The sequence below is a fragment of the Canis lupus genome, chromosome 20 (genome assembly GCF_003254725.2).
Source record: "Canis lupus dingo isolate Sandy chromosome 20, ASM325472v2, whole genome shotgun sequence".
In the NCBI taxonomy this organism is placed as follows: Eukaryota; Metazoa; Chordata; class Mammalia; order Carnivora; family Canidae; genus Canis; species Canis lupus.
The window spans coordinates 54922897-54949855 of record NC_064262.1 but is presented as its reverse complement, the minus strand read 5'-3'; the positions used below and the strand labels follow the sequence as shown (position 1 = coordinate 54949855).

At 60.1% G+C, this 26959-nt stretch overlaps 1 protein-coding gene across 1 annotated transcript in view; it reads right to left on the bottom strand.

Annotated features, from left to right (window-relative positions):
- Positions 1–26959, bottom strand: part of PTPRS (protein tyrosine phosphatase receptor type S) — a 96270-nt gene that overhangs the window by 12563 nt on the left and 56748 nt on the right. Inside the window, exons 10-22 of the mRNA XM_025457059.3 lie at positions 18327–18596; positions 16322–16903; positions 15285–15418; positions 14445–14589; positions 9447–9752; positions 7985–8178; positions 7810–7836; positions 5401–5518; positions 3327–3932; positions 2790–2887; positions 1325–1578; positions 642–735; positions 332–547 (exon numbers count right to left, since the gene is read on the bottom strand). Coding sequence (XP_025312844.1) covers positions 332–547; positions 642–735; positions 1325–1578; positions 2790–2887; positions 3327–3932; positions 5401–5518; positions 7810–7836; positions 7985–8178; positions 9447–9752; positions 14445–14589; positions 15285–15418; positions 16322–16903; positions 18327–18596 — 3044 coding nt within the window. The remainder of the gene's footprint in view (positions 1–331; positions 548–641; positions 736–1324; positions 1579–2789; positions 2888–3326; positions 3933–5400; positions 5519–7809; positions 7837–7984; positions 8179–9446; positions 9753–14444; positions 14590–15284; positions 15419–16321; positions 16904–18326; positions 18597–26959) is intronic.

Here is a 26959-nt window from a genome sequence, read left to right as displayed (position 1 = left end):
CCTCTCAGCACCCCCACGACTCCTGAAAGCCCTGACCCTGGTGGCCTGCATGGACCTTCCCCAGCCTCTGCTCCCCCCACCCCTTCCTCTGCTTTGGCCGCACCTCTAGCCCTCCACGCACACCGACCCAGAAGATACCTCTCCCCGGGTGAACTCCTATACAGCCCCTGAAGCCCTAGTTCCAAATCCCCTTCCTGAAAAGAGTCTTCCTCCTTGGGATACCGGCCCCCCACCCGACCTCCAGTCTTTCCCTCTGCGCAGCCCTGACCACAGGATGCTGGGAGGACGGGGGCAGGATGGTGGGACGTGGGCAGACATGGCGGGCACTCACGGGCTCGCTCTTCTGCAGCACCGCCAGCACGAACAGGACGTAGCGGTGGCCGGGCTCCAAGCCCCTGTTGTCAAACCCGCCGTACTGCTTCTGGTCACCGGGGTGGAAGGTGGGGGGCAGCATGGAGAAGCGAGCCGCGATGTAGGGGCGGGGCGCCTCCAGCTGGCGCGAGTGCCTCAGGCTGCGCCTCTGCAGCCGGGCGATATCCTGGATCAGCTGTGGGAACGGAGGCGTGGGGTGCTCAGAGGCTGGCCGGCAGCCCCAGGGCCTACGAGGGGTGGGGCGGGGTGGGCCTGGGCGCCCGCCTTACCTCCTCTAGATCCATGTCTTCCGGGCTGCCCAGTGGGGTCAGGAACTGGCCGCCACGGGACTTGCGCAGCGGCACCATCACGATGAAGTAGTTCCTGTGGGGAGAGGAAGGGTCAGGGCACGTCCAAGGAACGCCTTCCAGAGGTGGGTGTGGGGGGTCCCGCTCTCGGAGTCTTCCTTGTGCTTCTACCCCCTACACCCCAGCCATACAGGACGGTAGTTCCTGACTCAAGCCTCCGGGCTTTCAGTACATTTTCTTCTGGCTAGAAACTCCACCCCAGTTATATTTCTTGAACTCCTACGCATCCTTCAAAGCCCCAGCTTCCATACCCACACATCCTCACAATCCTTGATTCTGTGTGTCCCAGGCAGGGTCCCCTCACCCCTCCCTGGGGACTCTCAACCCTGGTGCCTCTCAAAGTATCCGTTTCTGCTTCTGTCTCCCTGCCGGTTGGGGAAACCAGAGCCAAAAGGAGACGGGACAGGTGGGGGACAATCAGGAACGTGGGAGGAGAAGACTGAAGGCCACACGTGCTGGCAGGGCCCACGAGAAGCATCAGGGCACTGCACGGGCCGGGCTGACATGACCCACGTTTCACACACGGGTGAGGACACGGAAGCAGGCCCCAGGCTGGCTAACAGGGTGGGAGGGGTCCCACGGGGCAGGGCTGGTTTTGACCGTACTGGACGGGCACGGGGCTCTGGCCGTCGGGCAGATACACCAGGATGAAGCCGTCGGAGTCGGGCTTGGGGGCCACGCTAGGCTTGGCACTTAGCAGGTTGAAGGCGGTCCAGGCCGTGACCGTCTGCTGAAGGCCGCCCAGGCTGCTGCCTCGGTTGGTCAACACGAAGTTGTAGAAGGTGTTGGGCCTCAGGTGCGTGATGAGCTTCTTCGTGGTGCGGCCGTCCACGTCCAGTGTGAGCCCGTTGTACTGGATCTGCGGGCCGAGAATGGCTCAGTGGGGCTCTGGGCCGAGCCCCCGATGCTGACTGAGCCGTGACCCCAGACCTGGCCTCAGCCCTGACTGAGTCGTGACCCTAGACCTGGCCTCAGCCCCACTGAGCTGTGATTCCAGACCTGGAAAGCCCTGACTGAGCCGTGACCCCAGACTTGGCCTCAGGCCTGGCTTCAGCTCCTCTGAGCCATGATCCCAGACCGGGCCTCCAGCCCTGACTGAGCCATAATCCCAGGCTTGGCCTCAGCCCTGCTGAGCTGTGATCCCAGACCTGGCCTCAGCTCTGACTGAGCCATGATCCAAGACCTGGCCTCAGCCCTGCTGAGCCGTGATCCCAGACCTGGCCTCAGCTCTGACTGAGCCATGATCCAAGACCTGGCCTCAGCCCTGCTGAGCCATGATCCCAGACCTGGAAAGCCCTGACTGAGCCATGACCCCAGACCTGGCCTTAGCCCTGACTGAGCCGTGACCCCAGACCTGGCCTCAGCCCTGACTGAGCCATAATCCCAGGCTTGGCCTCAGCCCCGCTGAGCTGTGATCCCAGCCCTCACTGAGCCATGACCCCAGACCTGGCTTCAGCCTTGACTGAGCCACGACCCCAGACCTGGCTTCAGCCTGGCTGAGCCATGATCTCAGACTGGGCCTCAGCCCCACTGAGCCGTGACCTCAGACTGGGCCTCAGCCCCGCTGAGCCATGATCCCAGACTGAGCCATGATCCCAGCGGAGCCCCAACTTTAAGCCCAGTGTTGACTGAACCCTAATCCTAGAATAAGCCTCAATCCTAGGTGAATTCCTAGCCATAGACAGATCCTTAATCCCAGCTGAGGTCCAGCTCTGACCAGGTCCCAATCCTGACTGACCCTTAATCCCAAGATAAGCCCCACTCCTAGATGGAGCCTTAATCTCAGCTGAGTCCCAATCCTGACTGAGCACTGATCCCACATCAGACCTCAATCCCAGCAGACTCCCAACTCTGACCAAACCTTAATCCCAGCCTGAGCCCCAATCCCAGGTTAAGTCTTGACCACAGATGGAGTCTCAATCCCAGCTGAACCCTGATCTCAAGATGAGCCCCAACTCTGAGCCTCAATCCCTGCCAATGCCTGGTCCCACTCAGCCCTGGGTCCAGCTGATTCCTAACCGTGGCCAAGCCCCTACCCTGGCCTGCCTGCTCCCTAGGGGAGGGCCGTACCTTGTAGGGCGTGGGTGAGTTGTAGTTGTCAGGAAATTCCCAGCTGAGCAGGACCGACGTCTTCATGATCATCTTCACCTTGAAGTTCTTGGGTGAGACTGTGCCGGGCAGCAGCCAAGCGGGAGAGAGCAGAAGAAAGGCCCCATGAGCACTGGGGGTAGGGCAGGGTGGGCTGGTGGGGTGGGGTGGGGCGGCCCAGGCGCTCCCTGTCCTCCGCTGGGCCTGTGCCCATGGCCTTACTGCCTGGCCCTGCCTGGCCCTGTCCCAAGTCCCTGCTGGGGGAGACGGCGCGGCTGCAGAGAGAAGGCGGAGCAGGAGGGGGAGGGGAAGGGGAGGGGGGTCGGTGGGGGCGGCGGTGCCACCTAGGCACGTCCCACCTTTGCCAACGCCGGAGCCTCGGGGTCCGGACTCGCCTCGAGTGTCCACAAGGAAGCAGAAAAGTGACCACTTACCTGGGCGGGGGAGAGGGAGGGGGCTGGGGTGGGGGTGGGCACAAGGCCCGGTCCGGCTCTGGTGCGGGGGTCGCCGCGTGCCTACCTTGGTCCCGCAGGAACGTCCGGTAGCGGACGGGGGGGCTGTAGGGGCCAGGGCCCTGGCGCGTGTGGGCCCGCACTTGGAGGTCATAGGCCGTGTCGGGCTTGAGGCCCTGCAGCGTGAGCACGTTCTCGGCGCCCGGCTCGGCCGCCGCTGGCAGCTCGGTCTCTCGGGCGGGGCCCAGGGCTCCGGCCTCCCGCACGGCCACCGTGTACTTGACGATGGCCCCGTTGCGCTCGGCGGGCACAGGCGGCAGCCAGCGTAGCAGGACGGTGCCGGCCGAGGCGTTGCCGGCCGCCTCGAGGATCTGCGGGTGGCCGCGGGGAGTGTCCTCGGGGATGCTCAGGACCTCAGCCGCCTCCTCGCCCAGGCCTCCTCGGCTCCGGGCCGCCAGCCGAAACACGTACGTGGCCCCCTTGTGCACACCCAAGGCTGTGTAGTGGTCCTCGGTGGGTGGGAACTCCAGCGTGGCCAGGGGCGAGTCCTCCCGGCCGAACTGCAGGCGGTAGCCCAGCACCTGGTCCTCGGCGGTGCTGGCTGGGGGCTCCCAGTGTGCCAGCAGGCTGCCCTCGGGGGTCTGCTGCACCGACAGGGTGGGGCGGCCCAGCACTGTGGGGACACGGGGCGGGCGTCAGGACCACGGGGCCACCCGAGTCTGGAAGCCGGGGGTGGGGCTGCAATTTTTAAACGTGGGTCTCAGGAGGGTGGCACTCAGAAAGCAAAGCCTCAAGGGAAGTGGAGGGAGATCTGGGGGAAATGGTGTTCCAAGCAAGGGAACAGCCTGTGCGAAGGCCCTGGGGTGGCCTGGGCTGGGTGAGTGGAAGGAAGAGCGAGGAGGCCGGGGATTCAGAGACCCCGCTGGAGGAAAATATCCGCAGTGTCAGAGCAGGCCCTCCTATGTCTACCTCTTGTTTTAGTTAATAAGTCAGCCATCTCTTGCCTCATTGATTTCCCTCTCCCTCCAGCCAGCACATGATTAATACCACGGGACACAGGAACATCCAAAACCCTGCCCTTGTCCCACGGTTCTCACAGCCTGGGTAGCAATCAATGTGCCAAGGTCCTGGGAAGTCCTGCAGGAGGAGAAGCTCTACAAGTGAAACCAGGCTTCTCCTCCTGCAGGACTTATCAGGACCTTTCACGAACCGGGCTCTGAGCAGCCACGGCATACATGGTAGGTCTGCCTGACAAGCCTGGCTGTGGGGTAATGTCGTGCCTGGGGGGCGAGGCAGAGATCAGGGGAGGCTTCCTGGAGGAGGTAATGAAGGTGCCGGAAACTGAAGGATACAGAGGCCAGGCAGACGGAGGGAACAGCGTGGACAAGGACTGGCAGGAGTGTGGCAGGGGCCACGTCCAGCTGGCCTGGAACATCGGGCTGCGCAGGCTGAGGGAGGCCCCCCAGAAGGAAGGGTCGGAGGCCTCGGGGCCTGACATCCCTGAAACACATCGAGCTGCTCCCCGGGTTGTGCCATCTGCCCACAACACCTGCCCCTTGTGTTTTCGTGGCTGCCTCTCCCACCTCCGCCTTGTGTTTTTACCATGGGGTTAAAAAAAACAAAAACAGGGCAGCCTGGGTGGCTCAGTGGTTTAGCGCCGCTTTCAGCCCGGGGTGTGATCCTGGAGACCCGGGATCGAGTCCCACATCGGGCCCCCTGCATGGAGCCTGCTTCTCCCTCTGCCTGTGTCTCTGCCTCTCTCTCTCTCTCTCTCTCTCTCTCTCTCTGTGTCTCTCATGAATAAATAAAATATTTAAAAAAACAGAAACAAAAACCAATGGTCCCTTGGGATGGATGGAAGGGCCAGAAAGGGAAACTGAGGCAGGGCCGTGAGAAGTGGCTGTGCGGTGCAGTGGGGGAGACAGGCATGACACCTCCAAATGCTAAGCTGCCCGGGGTGATCAGAGCTGGGACCGAGGCAGGGCATGGGGTGCCGGGCGTGCCCAGGGGGAGCCCCGGACGGAGACCGCAGGCTGTGGGTGGGGCGGGGAGGCCGGGCTGGGAGATCCGTGAGGAGGTGGTAGGGGGGCCACAGTGTGGTGCTCTGGGGGCCGAGGGGCCGCGGCGGGAGGGTCTCGTACCTGCTCCCTTGGTCACCACCACCTTGGGTTTGCTGCGAGCACCGTCGCCCTTCATGGTGTAGGCGGCTACCGTGATGGAGTAGGCGGTCTCGGGCTGCAGGTTTGTGATGACCATCTCCTGCGGGCAGGGCCGGGGGTCAGCAACGCAAGCGGAGGGAGACCGGCCCTGCCCGCCCCCGTCCCCGGGGCTGGGGTCAAGCAAGACGGACGTGGGGCCTGGTGTGAGGGCAGAGGCGTGCATCCGAGCTCATGCACAGACCCCAACACACAGCACGTCCATGCTAAGATGGGCACACGCAGCCTGACACCCCGTCATCTGCTCATCACCTCTCGGCCTCGGGAGGCCTCCCCGGCCGCCAGCGGCCACCAAAGGGCACCTGCAAGCACCTCACCCAGGCCCTGCCCTCTTCCCACAGCCCTCCAGGGCTCCCACCTCCCAGGGGCAGGGCTCGGGGGCAGGGGGAGCCCAAATCCTTCACTCTCCCCATCGCTCGCTCGCTCCGCTCCAGCCACCGGGCACGCTCCCAGCCTCGGGCCTCCTCCGCCCCCGCCGGTGAGCCAGGGATTCCCTCTACCAGGCCACGAGGGCCAGGAGTTAGGGTCTCAGGAATTTTGCAAAAGCCAGTTTTAAACACAGCCGTTATCAGAAGGCAAATTCCATAAACGTGCTGACAGATAAATACTAAGGTCGAGGGCAATAAATGCTCCAAACCCACCGTCTCTCCTAATTGTTTCACCACATTTATTACTACGTCCGTGCTCTGGAGGTCATCCTGTCACCTGTGTCTGAATGGAGAGCTGTGGGGTGACGACCTCCCGCACCCCCCCACTGCCCACGGAGCTCGAAATTGCCACGGTGGGAGTATTTATATCCCAGAAATGGGGAAAAGCTACAAATCAGGTCTGCAACCCACCCTCCCAGACTCCTAGGGAGCTCCTCGGGAAACCTTCACAGCACGATCTATACCCACCCCGGCCAGAGCCGTAACTGGACACGTACAGTTGACCTTGGACAGCATGGGGCTTAGGAGCGCCGACCCCCGTGCCATCGAAAATCTGCATATACCTTTTGATTCCCCCCTAAACCCAATGCTGTGAGCCTCCTGTCGGCCAGAAGCCTTACGGAGGACGCAGTTGACTAATACGTTTTTTGCCTGTTACGCACGTTACGTGTGTTAGGGACTGTATTAGGACAGGAAAGCAGCTCAGGGAAGAGCAAGGAGCTCACGAGCAGGAAGCACGCCTACAGCACTGTCCGTGTTTAGTCAAAAATCAATTGGCAGATAGGCGGGCCTCTGCGGTTCAAACCTGAGTCGTCCAAGGTCAAGTGTATCTGTGTCCTGTTCCCGTGAGCCGTCCTCTCCCGCACTGGCCAGCGACGGCCAGGACGGCGGGCTCAGTGGGGTGCGTCCCCACACTGCCTGGCTGGCACACGACCTACATACAGCAGGCACCCGCCCGCCCGATGTCGGAGCCGCCCGACCTGCACACGTAGCTGCATCCGCCCTTGCCAAGTCACATGGGTGCCCATGTCCCCACACATGCACACCCACAAACACGGTCCAGCATGCCTGGGGGTGGGGGGGGATGGCTCTGGGGTCAAGAGCACGAGGAGGGGGACAGGGGGACGGAGAGGGTCTCCTGGCCCTGAGCCCCCGTGGGAACTCACGCCCCTCCGGCCTGGGCGTAGGGAAGAGGCAGGGCCTATGTGAGGGGTGGGGCTGGTGTCGATGTAACCTCAGGCTTTGGGCTCTCAGAAGAGCCCATGGGTTCGTCTGGGGCAGGAGCACAGCCTGGGGAGAGGCAGCAACGTGCCCAAAGTGCCACATGGCCGTGCCGACTGGCTCGGGGCCTCCGGAGAAAGCTGGGGGAGGGTGACGGGGTGGGGCGGGGAGGATAAGGACAGTCCTGCAGGCCTCCTTCCCTGCCCCGGGCCTGCTGACCCTCTCCCCACTCAAGGGCTGCAGTGAAGGGGATGCCAGAGAGAAATTTCGAGGCCAGAGAAGGCTGAGCTGGGTTCGAAAGTGGCCCAACTGCAACCTGGGCCCAGCGGGGGAGGCTGTGGGGTGTAGGGGCAGGGCGAGAGGGCAGGAGAAGCTAGAGCGGAGGCGTGGGGTGGAAACCACAGCTGGGGGCTGGGCGCTGGGCGGGACGAGCCCTGTGGATCTGGGGGCCGCCGGGGTAGGAGGGCTGATGCGTAACCTGATGCGTAACCTCTGAGGCCAGGACCCCGGCAGGGCTCCTACGTCCACGTGCCTGACTGGAGACCGAGAGGTGACCGGCAGGCATCTGGGGCCCAGGGGAGGAGACCCTCTTACAAGGGTCGTGCAGGGGAGGGGTGTGGGGGTATCACATCACTGCGCGGCCCCCGGGACAGCACTGCAATGGCCGGGCAGGGGTGCTACTTACGTATTCGGCCGTGTCGTCCGTCTCCCACTGAGCGTGGGAGGAGGCGGCAGGGGAGAGAGGAGGAGGTGAGCAGGTGGCCCGAGAGGGGCAGAGAAGCGGGGAGAAGGCGGCGGGGTCGGGGAGCCCGCCCGCCCCCCCGGAGCCCCGGCCCGCCCCGCCCCGGCACCCCGCCCACCTGGGCGTCGGCCAGCATGATGTCCTTGATGCGCGGCGGCCCGCGGGCCTCGGCGCCCTCCATGCGGACGTAGTGGACCTGGTAGCCGCGGATCTGGCCGTGCTGCCGGCCGGGCGCGGGCGAGCGCCACAGCACGCGGATGGCCGTGGCGTTGAGCGCCTCCGCCTCCACCTTCCGCGGCGGCGCGCTGGGCACTGGCGGGGGCAGGGGAGGGGCGGGCAGGGCCGTTACTGGGGCGCCTGGCCCTGCCCCCGGGCAGCACCGCTGCCCGATGCCAGGGTGCCAAGCGGCTGCCGGGTAACTGGGCGGTCTGAGCGCTCACCGCCAGCTGGGAGGGCAGGCCTCCTTCCCGGATCCCACAGCCCCACGGGGGGGCGGGGGGTGCCCAGTGCTGTGCGCCGCGTACAGATGGGCAACTAAGGCCCCCCAGAGCCTAAGACACCTGCCCAGGGCCACACAACAGGAGTGGGCCCTGCACGCCCCGCTCCACGGGCATTACCCACTTGCCTCCATCCTAACAGCATCCCTTCCAGGCAGGGCTCTCACTCCCACTTTACAGATGGGGGAACCGGGCCCCCTGAGCATTGGGCCCTTGACTGCAGGGTCAGGTAGAAACAAAGCCCGGGTCTGAACCCAGGCAGCCCAGCTGTGTGCCCCGATGCGTTCCAGGACGCAGCCAGCCCCCCCGGACCACACCCCAAGGTCTGGCACCAACAACCGCTTCTCTTCGTCCCTCTTCCCTCCTAGTGTGGGGGCTGCCGCCGAGCCTCTCCGGCCTCGGCTCTCGAGAGGCAGGCCGGGTTCCCGACGCCACGGACCTGCACTTTTATGGGAGAAGCTGCTTGCATTTTCCCCCTGTAGCCCAGTTTCTGCCAACGGACTCCAGACCAGAGCCTCACCTCCCTCTGCAGCTCAAAACTTTCTAGCTGGAGGTCAGCCACAGCCCCACCGGGGGTGTTTACACCACAGAAGCTGGCCATGGCTGCGGATAGGTCTCCGCGCCCCAGAGCTGGTTGTTAACACCACCGGCGCGCCGCAGCCTACTCGCCAGATAGGATGGCTCAGCCCTGAGCTGCAGATCCTGGCTTCCCCTGCCTTATCCTAAGAATCTAAAAGCTACGCTTCTGGGGGTCAAGGACCATTAAGTTTGGTGCAAGTGCTGCGGCCCGTTCCCCACACTGTTTCCATACTTTCCACCATCGGACCCAAAACTACAGGGCTGCCAGCTGAACCTCCCAGGCACAGGGCTGGGGAGGAACTACGGCCCCGAAGGTCTAGGATGGAGAATTCCAGGACCAAGGAGCCCGGGATTCCTCGGGGAGGCCGGGCCGCCTGCTTCACGTCTGCCCCTCAAGACTGCGGCGTCTACCTCTTGACCACCAGCCAGCCCAGTTTTGCAGAAGGTGCCGAGGCGCGGGGCGGGCTGGGGCCTGCGGGGTCCCCGGCAGGGCCCGGTGCTTACCGTCCTCGTCGGTGCGGATGACCACGGGCGAGCTCTCGGGCCCTGGTCCCACCTCTGTGTGAGCGACAGTCGTGATGCGGTACTCGGTCCACTTGTCCAAGGCCTCCAGCAGGATCTGGGTGGTGGTCGGGGGGATGCCGTTCACCTCCTTGGGTTGCGGATCGTCCGAGCCCAGCGGTCGGTAGCGGACGCTATAGCTCACCAGGGCCCCGTTGTGCGTGTCCGGCGGCGGTGGGCGCCAACTTACCAAAATGGCCGTGGAGCGCGTGCTGACACATTTAACGTCTTGAGGGGGGGCTGACGGTTCTATGGGGGGGAGAACGTGGGGGCGGGGAGGGGAGGCGGGATGGGCGGGGAGGGGGGCGGGGAAACAAAAGATGGGAAAGAGAAAATAAAACAGAAGATGATAACAAACAAAACAGAACCAAACCAAAGAGAAGTCGAACCCAAAAGAAGCGGGTGTCAACCAAAGGTGAGATGGACGGGTGGGGATGGGGCCGGGAGGGCTGGCCAAGAACACTGCGCTCAGCGCCCGGGGCTGCACCTGCTCCGCTCGCGGGAGGTCCTGGGGGGCAGGCCGCCCCAGTCCCCGGGGACGTGCGCACGCGTGGACGCGTGTGGGGAGCGGAGGTAACATCCCCACTCGGGAGGCACCTCTCGTGCACTAGGCCCCGGCGCCAGGGGCGTCACGGAATAACACAGAAAGCGTCTATTTAATGAACCCCTGCGATGTGCCAGGCAGCAGGCCACGGGCTTCAGAGAAGCACAGAAAATATACTTAGTCATTGAACACCTACTGTGTGCCGGCCCTGGCACCAAGGACAGAGCGCACTAAAATACTTCTTGAATGAACACCTACTGTGCGCCGGGCGCGGCACAGGGATGGACCAACGGTAAACACGCTAATTGGCTGAGCGTCTCCTGTGTGCCGGGCACCACGCCAGGTGATGGTGATAAAAGCCCCACTTTATCAGGCACCTACTGTGTGCTTCGGCACAGCGCTAAGCCTTATAGGGTAACAGTAAATGCGGTGCCAGGAGAGCAGCACTGCCAGGGTAAAAGCAGCAAAAGTCCCATTTACTGGGCACCTACTGTATGCTGGGCACAGCGGAAGAGCTTCACAGGTTAACAACAGAAGCATCTGTGTACCGGGCACCTGGGTTCTATCAGGGGCCCCAGAGGCCACCCCAGGGCTTACTTCAACTAGGACCACACTCTCGGCCTCACGTGGGAGACAAAATAATGCACATGTCTTGAGCACCTACTGTTTGCCAGTTAGCATGCTGAGGGCTTTAAAGAATAATACCAGCGCCTGTTAACTGGACACTTGCTGGGCTGCTACCAGCCTCAGGGATTTAGAGATAGTATAGCCCCGATTAGCAACTACTGTGTGCCAAGGTCTTTACAGATCTTAGTTCTTCTGGCACCACAGTAAGTCCATCACAGAACAATGGCAAGTCTTATTTACTGAGCACCTACTATGCGCTGGGCATCGTAATAGCCCTCTAATGGTAAACACGGCAGTTCTCATTTACATGGAACCTACTGCAGGCCAGGCAGTGTGGTAAGGACTTTTTTAAAAACAGGTCCACATAAAAAGGACCTACTATGTGCCAGGCCCTGTGCAAGGGGCCTTACTGAAAAAACAGCAACAGAGCCCCACCTACTAAACATTATGTGTTAGGCACCGTGCTAAGGGCCTTGTAGAACATAGTGCTCACTTTTTTAAGCACCTACTGCGTGCCGAGTGCTGTGCTAAGGGCTTTATATATAAATGGTAATGGTTTTTACTCTCGAGCACCTACTGTTTGCGCATCCAGTTGCCAAAGGCTTTACAGATGACAACCTCACGTTCTGAGCAAAACCTGTGTAGCCAAGACCATGCTAGGCCCTGTCAGGCTCACAATGGCTCTGACTTGAGCGCCTACTATGTGCCTAGAGCCAGGCCAACCTCCTTAAAGAAAGTGCCACTTATCGAGCACTTGCTGTATGACAGCCATTATGTCAAGGGCTTCTCGGAACAATAATCTTAGTGCACCTGGTGCACCGGGCACCAGGGAAAGCTTGTTAAAAATGACTAACAGCTTCCATTCGTTGGGTGTCAATTCTGTGCCAATCTGTGCTTAGATTTAAAAGAGCATTTATGTAACACCTATGGTGTGCCAGGCAGTGTGCTAAGGGCTCTGTTAAACAACATTAAGTCCCCATCTGCTCAGTACCTACTATGAGACTGTATTAAGGCCATCACCAATAATAAACCTCATAGTCTATGCATCGCCTCTTCTGCACACCCCATACCCTACGCCCTTTACGCTCAAAATGTGTCCCCCAATTATACCTCATTTAATTCTCAGGACATATAAGTGGCTGAAGCTATCACCCCTCCAGCCTCCTTCCACGTTACAGGTGGGAAAATCAATTTCAAAGTCCACCTGCCTGGTTTTCTATGAGCACCAGTTGTGTACCTACTGGCTGCCAGATCCCACCTAGGGTTTTTGTGTATCACCTCCCACCTCACAGATGAAGAAACTAAGGCCGGAAAAAGCAAGCTGCCTTCCCAAGGGCATGTGGTGAGAGCCAGGTATTTGAACCCAGGCTCAGCTGTTGTGGAGGGGCTGCCTTGATGGAGGATGGGGACTCAGACCTCAGCCTCAGGCAAGTTGACGATGGCTGGAGCCACACTACTTCAACTGCCCATAGCTCCAGAATTCTCCTTGCTTGCGGGGAAGCCCAGAGAGGCCACTGGCTTTGCCTCACGTCAAGGTACATACAACCCTCACCATGATGGCAGCCCCATTTGTGTTTAGAGAGTACTCGTTACGTGCACACCCCAAGGCAGGGGCACCCAGAGATGAATCAGAGGCTCCTGTCCTCAAAGACATCAGGCTACAAGACAGCCCAGAGGCCTCTCCGATGGCTTATTTCAACTAGAATGACCCTCTGGCCTCACTTAAAGTGAAATGCCGGAGTCCCCTCCTCGATACGAGATACTTGGGGCCCTCTCCCCCATTTCTTGACCAGCCACCCCAACCAAAAGTGCCTGGGGGAATCAGGCAGGAGTGGAAAAAAAACAAAACAAAACCAACCAAAGAATGTGCTGGAAGGAATGGATTCACTGAGAAAGGGGGAGGAAAAATAAAATCAAAACCATAATAAAATAAGAAACAACGGTGATGGTGATGATGATGAGAAAAACCATAATAAAAGAAAGAAAGACGCCTTCCAGAAAACTCCCAGTCTGGTTACCTACCTTCCACTCTTCAACTGCTAACTTATAAGACTTTCTTACGAGGGAGGGATTGGCGGAGTGCTGAGCTACAAGGCCAGACCGAGCTCTGGGTGGGTCTCCAGATGCAAGCGGGCCCAAGCCCTGCTCTGGCCCCCAGTGTGGGCACGCTGCAGTTCCGGACTGGCGCCGACGAGGCGGGAAGGTGAGACGGTGTGGGGAGACCCACGGCTGAGTGGTCTGGCCTCCACCTACCCTTGAGTTCAGCCTAAGAAGCCCGCAGTCCCCAGGGGGGTATGCCTGGCCCTGAGTCTTGCTGCCAGTTCTCTCGGGCCCCACCCGTCTCGGGGTGAGAAGTGGGGAGTCCCTTCTCTCCCACTCCCTGTCCTGGGCCGCCCCAGAGGTTCGCGTGTGGCTGGGCCAAAGCCGCTTTGTTGACGACCACGGAGGCCGCCTCCTTCACAATCCGGCCCAACCTGCGTGGTATCTTCAGGGGTGGGGGAGACGGTGTGATGGCCCCACAGACAAGCACGGGTGGCAGGGAGCTCCAGATTCCCCATTCCTGACCAGACGTGGCTCCTGGCCGTGGGGTGGAGAGTTCTGGGGGCTAAATTTGGGCTCTGGACTCTGTGCAGCCCAGAGCTGCCGGAGCCCAGGCTGGGGGGCACGCAGGGTGGGCCGTGTTTGTGAACCTGCTTGAGACCAGCGCGTACTCACCTTCGCGGCACCTGTGCCAGTCTCTCACGTGGCCGCCCAAGCCACAGGACACCCTCACTGATCGCCTCGCGCACAAACACGCCCAGACGCCTGTGAGCTGCAGAGCTCTCGGCTCGGCACGGGGTGGGGGTGGGTGGGGGGTAGTGGGGAGGGCAGGAGGGGGCTGGGGGGGGAGGTGGTGGCAGGGCTGCCGTGTCTCCGAGGCCCCTGACCCCAGCGGCTCAGACACCTAGGCCCAAGCTTCCGTCTCTCGCGACTGACCCGTGCCGCCCTGTGTGCGCACACCCAGGGGGACGTGAAGGTCTGAACACCGAGGCTGCTTCCAGAACAAGGCCTGGGGTGGTGCGCGGTGACTGACTGGGGAGGGGAGAGGAGGAAGGGGCCACGGCAGGCTAGGCTGAGCGCAGAAGAGGGGCAGAGGGAGGAGGGGAGGCAGGGAGACCGCGGGATCAAGGCCCTGCCTAGGCCCTGAGCTCAGAGCAGGCAAGGGGCAGGGCGGCGGTAGGGGCCACACGGTGGCCCAGAGGCAGCTGCCAGCTGCGGTGTTCTGGCCACAGGGTGACTCGTCTGCGACAGGGAGGCAGGGCGGGCACCGCAAAGACTCCAGGGATGCAAGAGCCTGTCCTGGGGCCTGCCCCCCTCCCCTCCTGCTCCTGCCCCTGGCAATGGGGACCCTGTCTGGGGGCGGGGGCGGGCAGGGCCATCTGGGGAGGCACTGATCTCTATGCACTGTGCTCCCTGGGAACCAGCCTCCCACAGCCCTCCAACGCCTGTGGGGGCACAGCAAGGCCGCCGGCGAGCCCCAGATTCGGGCGGGACCCGGAAGGAGGGAGAAGGTGCAGATGACACCCGTCGCCGCCCTAGGGGCGAACCTCGTCGCCCCAGGGCTCCAGGCCCAGGGGCCCGCGGGGAAGCGGGGCCTGCGGGAACCCCCAGCGCCGCGGGTGGGCTCGTGCGCCCGGGGCCAGGCGCCCCCCACCCGCTGCGGAGGCTGGGCCGGGTCCGCGAGCGCCGGGGCCCCCCGCGGGGAAGGGCGGGGTCCACGAGACACCTACTGGACTGCAGTGTGCGCTGCCGCACCACCGAGGTGAAGGCGCCCAGGCCCTGCGAGGAGCGCGCCGCCAGGCGGAAGGCGTACTCCGTGTTGGGCTTGAGGTCGTCCACCACGAACGCCGTGGCCGGGTCGAAGGTCCTCCCCACCTGGGGACGGGGTGGGGGTGGGGGTGGGGGTGGGGCGGGGGTGGGGTCACGGGAGACCCAGGGAGCCAGAGGGCAGAGACACAGATTGTGAGAGACACACACAGGAGAGCAGAATGGACAGAGACAGTGAGGGACGCGGACAGAGATGCGGGGGGGGGGGGGGGGGAAAGGGGAGAGAGGGGGGAGGGGGGAGGGAGAGAGGGGGAGGGAGAGAGGGGGAGGGAGAGAGGGGGAGGGAGAGAGGGGGAGGGAGAGAGGGGGAGGGAGAGAGGGGGAGGGGGAGAGAGGGGAGGGGAGGGGGGAGGGGGAAACATCCGCGATGATGGGGGGGGTGGAGGTGGGGGGATGCGGGGCGGGGGGGAGGTCACAGAGACATCCAGGCACCGGGTCAGCAGGACTCTAGGGCGCGCCTCCCCGCCCCCAACACCACGCCCCGCCCCTACTGGCCTCGCTCATATGCCCCACCCCGCAGGCTCCGCCCACAGGCCCCGCCCCCATCACCATGCCACACCTCCACAGGCCCCGCCCCTAGCACCAAGCCCACCCCTCCCTGCCCCCACAGGCTCCGCCCCACTACCATGCCCCGCCCCCAGCACCACGCCCTGCCCCGAAGGCCCCACCCACAGGCCCCGCCCCCCGCAGGCCCCGCCCCTCCCCACCCCCACCCCCAATACCACGCCCCCCGGCCCCAGTACCTCTCGGCCGTGGTCGCCCTCCCGGAACAGGAGCTCGTACTTGATGATGCTCTCCTGCCGCGAGGGGCTCCACGAGAGCCCGATGCTCGTCTCGGACTTGGCCTCGGCCCTGAAGTTCATGGGCTGGCCGGGCACTGCGGGGAGGGGACAGGAGGGGAAATGGGGGTGGCCGGGGAGGGGTCCACACCACCTGAGGTGCCCAACCCACTGGGTGGCCCGTTCTCCCAAAGAGAGCCCCATGAAGCTCAGCTCTGCCTCGGAGGGAAGGCTGCCCGCTCCCGGACGCTCCTCCTGGAATGTTCTCCACCCTTATTTCTCTTATCTTCCCCAGGGGGGCCCCCTACCAGCACCCCATTGTCAGGGGCCCACCTCAATTCCCCCACCCTCTCTGATTCCCCTAAATCAAATGCCGGAGATTGTGGGGGTGATGTTTCCAACCATGGATTCCCCATCCTGTATGTGCTCTGTGGCAGCAGGGGACCAACCCCTGTGTCCCTTCTCTCGGGCCACAGCTGAGTCTTGGATTTGAGGTTCTGAAGGCTGAGCCCGTCCAGAAACCCACAGAGAGCTGGAGCCCCACATGCCTGAACGGTCCACCCCCAGCCTGCCCCTTGACCTGAGCGGCCAGGAGGCCAGCCTGCTGCCTTTGGGCAGATACGCTTTCCCTTTATAATTTCAAAGCAGGTGGCAGCAATCTCTCCGACGAGAAGGGAGAGCAGGGGATCTCAAACTCAGACACAGCCGCTGGGATGTGTCTGGATGTCCAATCATAGCCCTGCCGGCTTGCCAAATTGAATCTCCCAAGAGAAGACAGAAATGTGGGTTTTCTGGGACAACTTCCTGCTTTGAAACGCTAGCACGAAAATATTTTAAAGCACCACGCAGGATGAATAAACCACTTTGTGGCTTCCAGGCAAGATCAGCCAGCTGTATGCTCCGAGATCCACGACTGGGGCCACCCCCCCAACTGCCTCCTGTTTCAATGGCCCCGAATCCTGCTGTCCCCACCGAAGCCGCACCTCCCACGGGCATCTCACCTCCCTGCTGCGTCTTGACCTGGATGGGATCCGAGAGGGGCCCGTCGCCCACGGAGGTGAAAGCCAGCACGCGCACGGTGTACGTCTCGTCCTCCAGCAGGCTGCCCACGGTGGTCAGCAGGCTGTCATCCACGTTGTGCTTCTGCCAGTTGCCCACGGGGTGCTCGGGTTCCATGGTGTAGTAGATGCGGTAGCCCCGGATCAGGCCGTTGGGCTCCACGGGCTCCTCCCACTGGATGATCATGGTGGTGGCGCTGAGCATGCGGGCCTGCACGTTACGTGGGGCGCTAGCTGGGGCCTGCTCGCCTGTGCGGGTGACCACTGACTCACTGGGGGGCCCCTGGCCAATGGAGTTGACAGCAGACACCCAGATCTCATACTCCGAGTTGGGGCTCAGGCCACCGATGCTGTAACGTGTCGTGGTGATGTCCTCTTTGATCTGGTACGGCCCGTCCTGGCTCTTGGATTTGTATTCGATGACGTAGTAGGACACAGGGTCTGGGTTGCCTGAGTCCCACGTGATGGTGATGCTGGTGGCTGTGTTCTCTGTCACCACAGGAGTCCCCGGGGCTTTGGGGAGAGCTGTGGGTGGGAGGCACGGTGACACATCAGGCACGCTGGCTGCAGACCCCAAAGGCTGCAGGACTCTCAACCATGCAACTGCCCTAATGACCCCCATCCCATCATCTAGAGCAGGGTTTGGCAAGCTATGGTCTGAAGACCAGCACCTGTTTTTATAAATAAAGTTTTATTGGAACGTAATCGTGCCTACGTAGAGCAGATGGCTGCTTCTGCACTACAGGGGCAGAGCTGGGGGTGGGAGGGTGCTGCAGGAGACTAGATGGCCCGTATAGCTGAAAATACTAACTTAAAGAAAAAAAAATGTGTTCTTTAAGAAAAATATTGACTCTTGAAGTTGTTGGTGCCCCTGGTCTGTTCCTCTCTCTGTGGTTTACTCTGCTCAGCCACGCCGTCTGCTCACACATCACACCTGCTGTGCCCCGTACCTGAAATGCTCTATCCCCCCACATGGCCAGCTCCTTCTCATTCCTCAAAGCCTCCACTCCACCCTGGCTAGCAGCACCCTTGCCCGACTCTTAGCAGGGACCTGGGTTTTGTTCACAGCTGTGTCCCCGGCACGTGGATAACTGTGACTTTCTCTCCTACTTGTCCCAAGTCTTCATGTCACAGAGGCCCCAGGAGAAGTTCAATCCCTCAGCAACATGACCAACCAACCAGCTAATGCTGACACCTTCTAGGGCCCTAGGACAAGGGCTTGGCAAACTCTGTGGGCAACGGGCCACACGGTTAACTATTTTCAGCTTTGTAGGCCAGGAGTCTTTGTTGGGACTACTCAGCTCTGCTCCTGGAGCCCTGGAGCCCCAAAGCTGCTACAGACAAGGCATGGATGAATGAGTGTGGCTGTGTGCCAATAAAACTTTATTTGTAAGAACAAGTGGAGGGCCAGATGCAGCCTGCAGGTGGTAGTTTGCCGGCCCCTGTTCTAAAGCTAGAAAAGTCTTTGGGGGCACCTTGGAAATCTCACCACAAACTTGAGACGCCAGGAGAATCGTAGTCCCCTGTTCCCGGCCCCATCTCTCTGAGTCTGCACAGGCTGTTTCCTTCCCTTAGAAATGTTTTCCACCTTCTCTGGCGCGTTCTCTGACCTAACTTTCCTGGGAGCTGAGACCTTTGCTCTGGAGGGTCTGAACAGCGCCACATGGTCCCCGTCACCATCCCCATCAGGCTGTATCACAGCTGCCTGGCTACCTGGGTGTCTCTCACGCCGGACTCTCCCTTCAGCAGAACAAGGCCATGTCGCCCTCCACAGGGCCAGGCCCAGGATAACGTGTAACCCATAAATACCTGTTCATAAACCAGTGTCCCCTTCCCAGCCATGAATGACCAAAGCCAGAATGGCAGAGCTTTTCCACCTGTAACCCCCCGACCTGGGCCCGGGGTCAAGAGGTGACCTGCCTTCCTGGGCCCCATGGGCCCCGCTTACATTTCACTGTGATCTGGGCCACGGCCTCGATGACGCCCAGGCTGGACATGGCCACACACGTGTAGTTGGCAGAGTCCTTGACATCTGTGAGTTCTAGCACATTCCGACCCACGGGCATGTCGTCTTCAGGCGTCAGGTCTTCGGCCCCCTGCATCCACTTGACGTATGGCATGGGCGAGCCCACGGCCACGCAGGTAATGTTCACGTTGCCACCTGGCATGATCTCGTGGCTCATGGGCAAGATGGAGAATCGCGGAGCCACGCGGCGGACTGGGGGTGGGCGGCGGCGGGTGGGGTGGGGGGGGAGGGAGGGTGCAGGGTGGGAGTGGGTGGGGAGACGGGATGCAGAGGGGAAAAGAAAGAAAAGCAGGAAGAAAGAAAGAAAGAAAGAAGGAAGGAAAGAAAGAAAAAAAGGAAAAAAAAAAGTGGAAAACAATTTAAATATAAACAGGGCTGTTTCTTTCCCCCCAAGCTGAAATTTTTTTTTCTTCCAAATGAAAAGAAAACAAAAAAACCAAATTAAAAAATCAAATTTCAACACAAAGAAACCAAAACTTCAAAGGAAGGTACTTCACAAACAATATATAGAGAGATATATCGATATATAATAAAAAGAGACATGAAGCATTATTTCATAGCAACAGGGTTTCAGAGACCAGAGTGGCTGGTCACAGCACAGTTACGAACACAAAAATTTATCAGCTGTTTCTCATCTTTGCTGACAGACGTGGCTTCAGGGAGCAGCCCCTCCGCCCGCTCTCCCAAGTAGGGAGCGTTGGAAGATTCTGGCTGCAGGTGTCGGGGCTGCAGGTTGGGGGGACGGGGGGCCCCTGGGGGAAGTTGGACCTGGGAGCCGGGAGGTCACAGAGGCCAGCGGCGCCAGGAGGCGGAGGGGGCCGGGACCTCGCCCCCCCCCCCCCCCCCCCCCCCCCCCCCCGACCCTCGTCCCTGCTGGTGACTCGGGGGCCCTGCCCACTTCCCGGGGAGGGGGGTCCCTCAGGGAAAAGATGAGAAACTCTAATGAAATTTTTGTGGTTTTTGGGTTTAGAAACCCTTCTAAAAGCTTCTGTCGGGTCTGACAAGTTTCCATTGATAGATGCAGCTCTCAGAATCACAAACAGCATGCAAAATAGGTTGGTTGAGAGAGAGAGAGAGAGAGAGAGAGAGAGAGAGAGAGGCAGCAGGAGGGACAGAGAGAGAGGTAATGCAAGGGAAGAGGCCTGGGTTTCAGGGGCCTTCGGTGCACACTCATGGGTGCCAGAGAAGAGAGAGAGCGAGAGCGAGAGCAAGAGAGTGAGAGAGAGCGAGAGAGAGCGAGAGAGAGAGAGCGGAGCCACGGGAGAGAGCGGGAAGACAGGCCCAGAGAGAGGGAGGCAGAGACAGAGAAGGAGGGAGGAGGGGGCCCACTTCAATGCTGCATATTAACTCTAGCGGATGTGACCCAATGTGACATGTCACATTGTCACATCACAACCCTAGCAGAATCATAAATAGGATATTAATAATTAATAATAATAATAATAATAATAATAATAATAAAACGAGGGAATGAACTGGAACGTTGAGAAAACAGGGACATGTTCTGTGCGTTTCTCAGCGGGGAAGCGGGTGCAGCCTTCTGTTCCAATCTCGCAGACCGTGAAGGCAGCAGGATGCATTTCGGGGGCTCCATTTTCGGAAGCTGGACAGGTTTTGGGGCTGGGGGGGTGCTAATGGGCACCTGAACTTCCAAAAGGCGTGGCTGCGCCACGGGAGGTGTTCAACTGCAGTGGGAGGGACCTGCGTTGACCTGGTTGGTAGAGAGATCCTTCTGAGCCAGAAAGAGGTTGCCCCTGGCTGAGAGCTTGGGGTCTCAAAAGCACCCCCTGCCCGTGCATGGGAGGGTCCTCAGCTTTCGGTGGGTCAGAGTCTTGTCTGCAACTACCGAGATGACAGACCTGGAAGTCGAGGGTCAACGGGGCCACGAAACGCCTTTGGGCACCCTGACCTGCCTCTGACTGCGCACTGCTGGTAGGGGGTGGTTGTCGGGGTTGTGGCTCGCCTTACGGAGGAGGGGGCTCCAGGGGCCAGAGGGCAACAGCCCGGTTCCCGCTCTTGCAGCCCCGCTCCTAAGCTGGAAATCCCAACCCTTCCTTGCTCCCTGAACCCGCAGAGGGATGGAGGCAGAGAGGAGAGGGCAGCTCCGTGGGGGGTGGGAGGCAGGGCAAGGAAGCGGCAGCCCTTCGGAAAAGGAAGCCCCACGAAAAGTCCAGTGTCACGTTGGAGACGGGATGGAAGGAGTGAAAGGTGTCGCTGGAGGGGAGGAGTGGGGGAGGGGGAGACAGAGGGGCCATGCAGACTGGGGGTGAGGGGCGGGGCAGGGCGCTGAGATGGGGGGTGGCTTTCTGGCAGGGCTGGGTGGAGGGTGGGGGGAGTCGGGGGAGAATGGGATCTGGCCAGCCAGCGGACGCGGTCCAGGCCAGCCGCCGGCATCCACAGCGAGGCACGAGTGGGATGCCCAACGCTGCGTTGTCATGGAAACAGAACACGATGGGGGATGAGCGTGGGGGAGCTAATTAATCAAGGAGAGAAAACGGCCTCGACGTCCAAAACAAAACCAGGAGGAACAAATGAAAACACAAAGTGGAAAAAAAAGAAAAATCCACAAAAAAACCCAAACAAAAAAATCCCCTCTGAAACAAAACAGAACACCCAAAAGCAGAAGAAGGAGAAAAAAAAAAAAAAACCAAAATCAAAAGCCAAAAAGAAAAAACAAAAAAACAAAAAGACATGGAATGTGTGGGGCTGAAAATCGGGGTCTGAAAGGGAGGAGGGCTGTGACTTCCCCAGGGAGGTACTCCCCCCACCCCCAGCAGAACACAGGGTCTGGCCTCCCTGCCCAGCACCCAAGAGCCCCAGCTGCGGGTTCAAGGTGGCCACAGAGGTGAGAGCCTCACAGAGGAAGAGCCCTCGGGGCAAACCAGCCCAGCCCCACTTCTCAGGGACGCCCTGCCCTGCCCTGCCCCTGGCTGAGGGCTCGTCACAGACACGCTGATCACGCTGGCAGGGCAATTCCTCACGACCTCACAGTCTCACACAAAACCTCTCCAGGCTGAGACGGGAGATCCTTCACTTGCCTCGATTTCTCATCTGTGAAATGGGGGTAACTGGGGACCTGCTCAGAAGGTATCACGTTGACTGAGGCAGTGCCCAGCACGCAGAAGGTACTCAGCCTGGGCATGGGGCCAGTGACGTCTCCTCCTGGCCTTCCAGGGTGGGCACGCGGGTGCATGGAGATCAACTCGATTCTCTACCTTATGGGAGTTTGGGATGAATTAAAGAGGAAACAGAATTTCTGTAGAATCCCCATGTCACTTTATTCCTTCCAACTTTGTGTGGCAAATATCTGTACGGCCCATTTTGTGGATGAAGGAGTAGAGGCTCAGAGAAGCGGTGGGGCCAGAGCTCAAAGCCAGGACTGCCTGGGCTCTACCTCTCAGATAGAGCGAGCCTTCTCTCGCCTTGGCAAGTAGCAAGAATCACGGCCAGGTGTCGCTTCTTGGCACCTGGCTCTTTCAGACCCACGTGTCTTTAGGTTCGGGGGACAGCAGAGAGGACAAAAGTCCCCATCAACTGTACAAAAGCCAGGGACCACCGGTTGAATACTCTCCAGCGATCATAACAAATGTCCAGAAGCCACGAGAGTAAGACACCCACACAGAGAGGGATTATCGGAATATCAAAGGGGGTAAGGGCCAGCTTTACGATTTAAAAGTTAAATATGAGCCATGTTTATCTGTGTGTAAGGCTCAACATCTTGCCCCAGAGACCCCGTTCACATCGGAACTTATCTTAAAATATCTCCGCCCACACTGGGGGAGATTTTGGAAGACACCTCCAACCTTTTTCAGGAGCAGGGACAAGCATATATCTTGAATATGTAAAAGCCCTGCCGCCTAGGGCTGTTGACCAGAAGTCAGTTAGACGTGCAAGGGCGTTCATCAACAATAGTAATTCTCGTGCTCACGATCCCAAGCATGGCCAGCAGCCATCAGTTAAATGGGCTTGCCAATGCGCTGTAAAAGCTGACAGCTGAGAAACTTTGCCTACCTGCTTTCTCATTCACCTCATCTGCTTCTGAGGGTGTGCTGTAGGAAGAGGGCTGGTTTGCCACGAGCTTGGGGGGGAATCATGCCCATTGGCGCCAGGTGGGCTCAGAACCCCCTGGCGGGGGGGAGGGGGTCTCACGAGGCCTCTGGGCAACCTCCCAGCCAGCAAGGGCGGGCGGCTGACGCTGTGTTCTGCCCAATATGGTGCTGATGCCCACCCACGACATCTTTCCACCCCTGGCTGCAAGCTTGAGGTGCGGGTTAGGAAGTAAGGTGGGCGCAGAGCCCACAGGACGGAGTGGCCCCGCGGGACCCCCGCCCCCAATTACCGACCTGAATGGAGGGTCCAGGCAGGTTATAAGGGGACCACACCAGCCTTGGTCCTCAGCACGCTCCAGCTGGCTCTCGTTTCCAGCTCTTCTCGTCACCGAGTAGCCGGGGGTCCCAGCGGGGGGGACCCGCATGGGTGAGGGGGGTCAGGAGGGTGGGCGGTGGGGGGGGTGGCAGGTTGGGGGGGGTGGGTCGCTTCAAACCCCGATTCACATGGAAAAACAACTCAAAAACCGTCAAAGCAACCGGGAGACGACCCCTCCCCCAGGCAGGAAGAGGCAGAAAGTCAAAAACTAAAAGGGGGGGTGGGGTTTGGGGGAGAAAGGGTGGGGAGGGGGTGAGGGGTGAGGGAAAACTCAAAAGTGAGGTGATCTGGTTGGAAGCACTAGGTTAGGGAACAGTGTCAGACATCTCAACGATTTGGCAAGCCGCAGCTCCAAGGGGCGGGGGGTGGGGGGAGCGCTGCCTGGCATTTTGGGGTAAGAGGAGCTGCTGGGTGCTCCTCCAGACTCCAAAATGAGGATGCGGGTGGGGAGGGTGGGGGAGAGATGCCAACAAGTTCTGCAGCCCCCACGGGCTCACTGAAGCTTAGATTACACCTGTCCTGGGAAGGGAGGGGGGTCCGAGCCTGATCCTCAGCCCCTCCGTTGAACCCCAGCCTGTGGCCCAGGGAGTGGGGGGGGCACTACCCCACGGCCTGCCTTGGGCATCTTCCTGCTCCTGTCCCCCATCCTGCCTCCTCCCTCCCACTGCCAGCTCCCTCCGCCATCAAGATAACGTGCAAGGCCTGGAGGGACCTGGCCGGACGGCCCCCCCCCGCCCCCCCACCTCCGGCCCACGGGCTGACCAGCGGCCTTGGCAAGTTGCTAGCATTTTTAGCATTTCTGCTGCACTACAGGTATTGATGTTATTTTACTTTCTTTCCACTTTTTTTGGGGGGTGCCCTTTCTCTTGCCCCACCTTTTGTTTTGGTTTTGGTTCTGGCAGAAAACGGGATGACATGTTGCCAATCGAGTGACTTCCTTGCCTCCCTCGCTGCGGCCGCCAGAGACGTGGGTCTCTCCAAATGACAAGGTGTAATCTAATGGTTCCCTCACTCCCCCCCACCCCCCAAAACAGAGGAGACAGCGATGCAAAGAGTGTGAGGCAGGCAGCAGGCGAGAGGTTCTAGAGCTCAGTGTTCCTGCAGAACGCCCCCTCCCTGCCGCCCGCCACGCCCAGGGGGAAGCCTGCCTCCCCACCCTGGAGCCCCCTCTCCCCTTGGGATGAGGGTGGGAGGAGGAGGAGGGCTGGGGCCTGTCAGGGTCAGGTCAGGGGCCTTGGGGGCAGGGCAGGGGGAGGCACGGCCAGGCGTGATCAACGGGACCTGGGAAGCTCAGCCACACACCCCAGTGCGAGCCTTTCTAGAGCTATGGGAGGTTCTGGGGTGCGGGGGTGGGGGGTGGGGTGGGTTCCAGGCCCCATACCTGTATCTACTCCTGTTTGGACGGTGGGGGGAGGGGGCAGGAAGTAAGGAAATCATCTCGAGGTCCTAGCCACCAATTTTACGTGGCTTGGATGCCAGAAGTTTTAAAAATTAAATAATCTGTCCCATTAAAAAAAAAAAAACGGTTTGATCTGCGAGGGCCCGGGGATGGGTCACAGAGTTCTGGCAACACCTGCGAATTGGGGCGATCTACACCCACCGTTGGCATTGAGCATCGAGTCCCGCGCCTTAGCTCAGGATTCGAGACCTGTCATTAAGGCATCCCAGCCCCATCTGGCCTCCTCCTCCCAAACCCTAAAGATACCCCAAGGCCCCGGGGGACGGAACGCCCTGCCCTCGGTCTCCAGCTCGCTGCCAATTCTCCCCGCAAGCTCTCACGACATCAGCGGGGTGGCACACTATTTAACTAGGTCCTGTGCACCACGGCTCAGGTGACGCTATGGTCACCAGACGAAGAGGTAAAGACGTCACGTGTGGCCACTAAGCAGGACCGTTAGAGCCTTACAGTGTTGAGGAGACGGACTAGAAGATCACCAGCCGGGTAGAGCGTAACCTGATCGTCACCTTCCCACCTCGGCAAAAATCTGAGCTGGGTCTTCCCCGGGGGGAAAGTTCTGGAAGTGCAACTGCCGGCTGTGTTAAACACTGGGCTCGGCTTTGAGTTCAGGCCCTTGGCATCTCAGAGACACATTTCAAGGAGGAGGGGAGGGCACGTCTGAGTATCCCGCCCCCACTCCCGGACCCACCCAGGGTCAGCAGGAGCTGGTGCTGGTGAATTAAAGGGGTTCGGCTGGGAGGTAGGGGGGGGGGCAGGGGATCCTCGCTGCCAGCTTTCGGGTCAGGCTGCCCCAGTGGCCCACCTCTTCTCCAGGGCTGGTGATTCTTTGCAAGGGTAGCTTAGCACCCAAGCTGGGCCTTTTTTTTTTTTTTTTTTTTTCCCTTCCCTGTTCTGACTCTGTGGCTACCCAACTCCCTGGGTGGAGTGACAGGGGGCAAGATGAAAGCTGTGGCTCTAGGGAAGCCACTGATCTCACAGGAATTGGGTTGGAACCAGGAGAAAATGAAATCATGGGATGGGTTCAGAAGAGCACCAGCGGAAAAAAAAATGAGATCTGAGCAAAGGAATTAGCTTCTGCCCTACAATTCTTTTCAAAGCGGTTTACCATTACCATCCCCATCTTACTCAAACAGCGGAGCTGTGAAGGTACATAATGGGCCAAATGAGGTCCCCAAAGAAGGGAAGTGACTGCTTGAATTCTTTATGTCCCCGTTCTACAACAACCCCACTGGTAGATTTGTGTGCCACAAACTACCCAAGGCACTTGGACATTAATTAGCTCAATGGGATCCCCCCAACTGCCCCATGAGCTAGTGCAGGATGTTCCTTCTTGTTCAGAGGAGGACGTGGGACCCCAAGGGATCAGGCGACTGGCCCAAGGTCACACAGCCGGGGAAGGGGCAGCGGCAGGGTTTGAATCCAGGTTGGCCAGAGCCCAAGACCCTCAGCCACCTCTTAGCTCCAATTCACTGGGACCCAGCTTTGGTGGACGGGCTGGGAGACCCCCTCTCCTATTTTCTGGAGCTCCTCTGAGGGTCAGCCTGACAGCTCTCACGCTGGGTTAATAAGGAGACCGGAGAAATCAATCTCTCATCGCATCTAAAGTCCTCTCGCCAACTTGGCCCTGGACCTCACAGTATGTGGGTGATTAGGGACGGAAGGGGAGGGACAAGGGGGGAGAAACAGCAGCCCCGACAGGCTGGCCTCTTCTCTCAACTACCACAAATGTTGGGTCGTCCGTCAGCTGGGGGCCTGGGTCGGGGTGGGGGGAATGGGGGCAGCTAGAAATCAAAATGAATTTTTTTATTTGGGGCTGGAGCAGTATCCTCAAGGGCTTGCTTTTTTTTCTTCAGGGAAGGAGAAGATGGGAGTGTGCACCTCAGAATCTCCGAAGGTTTGCAGGAGTGAGAGAGACACTTGAAGGCGGGGGTGGGGGTGGGGTGGGGAAGACAGAGAGAGACAGACAGAGAAAGAGAAAGAGAGAGACGGAAAGGCAGGCAGTGGGAGAGTCGGGGAGGCAGAGAGAGAGGGGGGAGAGGCTACGTCCAGAGTTCCCCTGGGTTTTCTCCAGAATTCCACAGTTCTGATGCTCAGGTACTCAGAAAGTGACCGTGCTGGGTTGTTGGACAAGATGCCTGTGACTGGGCCCGAGCCCGTGAGGGGGTGGAGGAAGCGGCCAACGCCGCCTGGGAGGCGCAGGCGTAGCACTAAGGGGCAGGATAACTGCCTGCATATCTCTTCCTAAGCGGGTCATGCTACATTTTCTTTTTCCTTTTTTTTTTTTTCATGCTACATTTTCTGACAGACGGTTCCGTATTTGTGCCCAGCCAGGATGCCACAGTCATCACGCCAGCCTCCGTCCTGAGCGCGGCCTATGTGCCGAGCATTTATCATCTGGGGAGGACAGTCCAATTTGAAGGCAACCACTTTCCATATTTGGACTGCGGCTACGTTGATCAAGAACTCAAAATGCTGGTTGCCCGTTTAGCTGTGCTTCAAATGCCTGTTTTCTGGGTTGTCTGGGAAGAGTGGGAGGTGGTCTCGTGCTGAGGCAGAAAGATGGGGACAGGCCTGCTTAAGCCCCCTTCCAACACGGCTGCACTGCGGGGCTGGGGCGCCAGCTCTGGGTAAAGAGGGGGCTGGCCAAGGTGAGGCCAGGCCAACTGGGCTG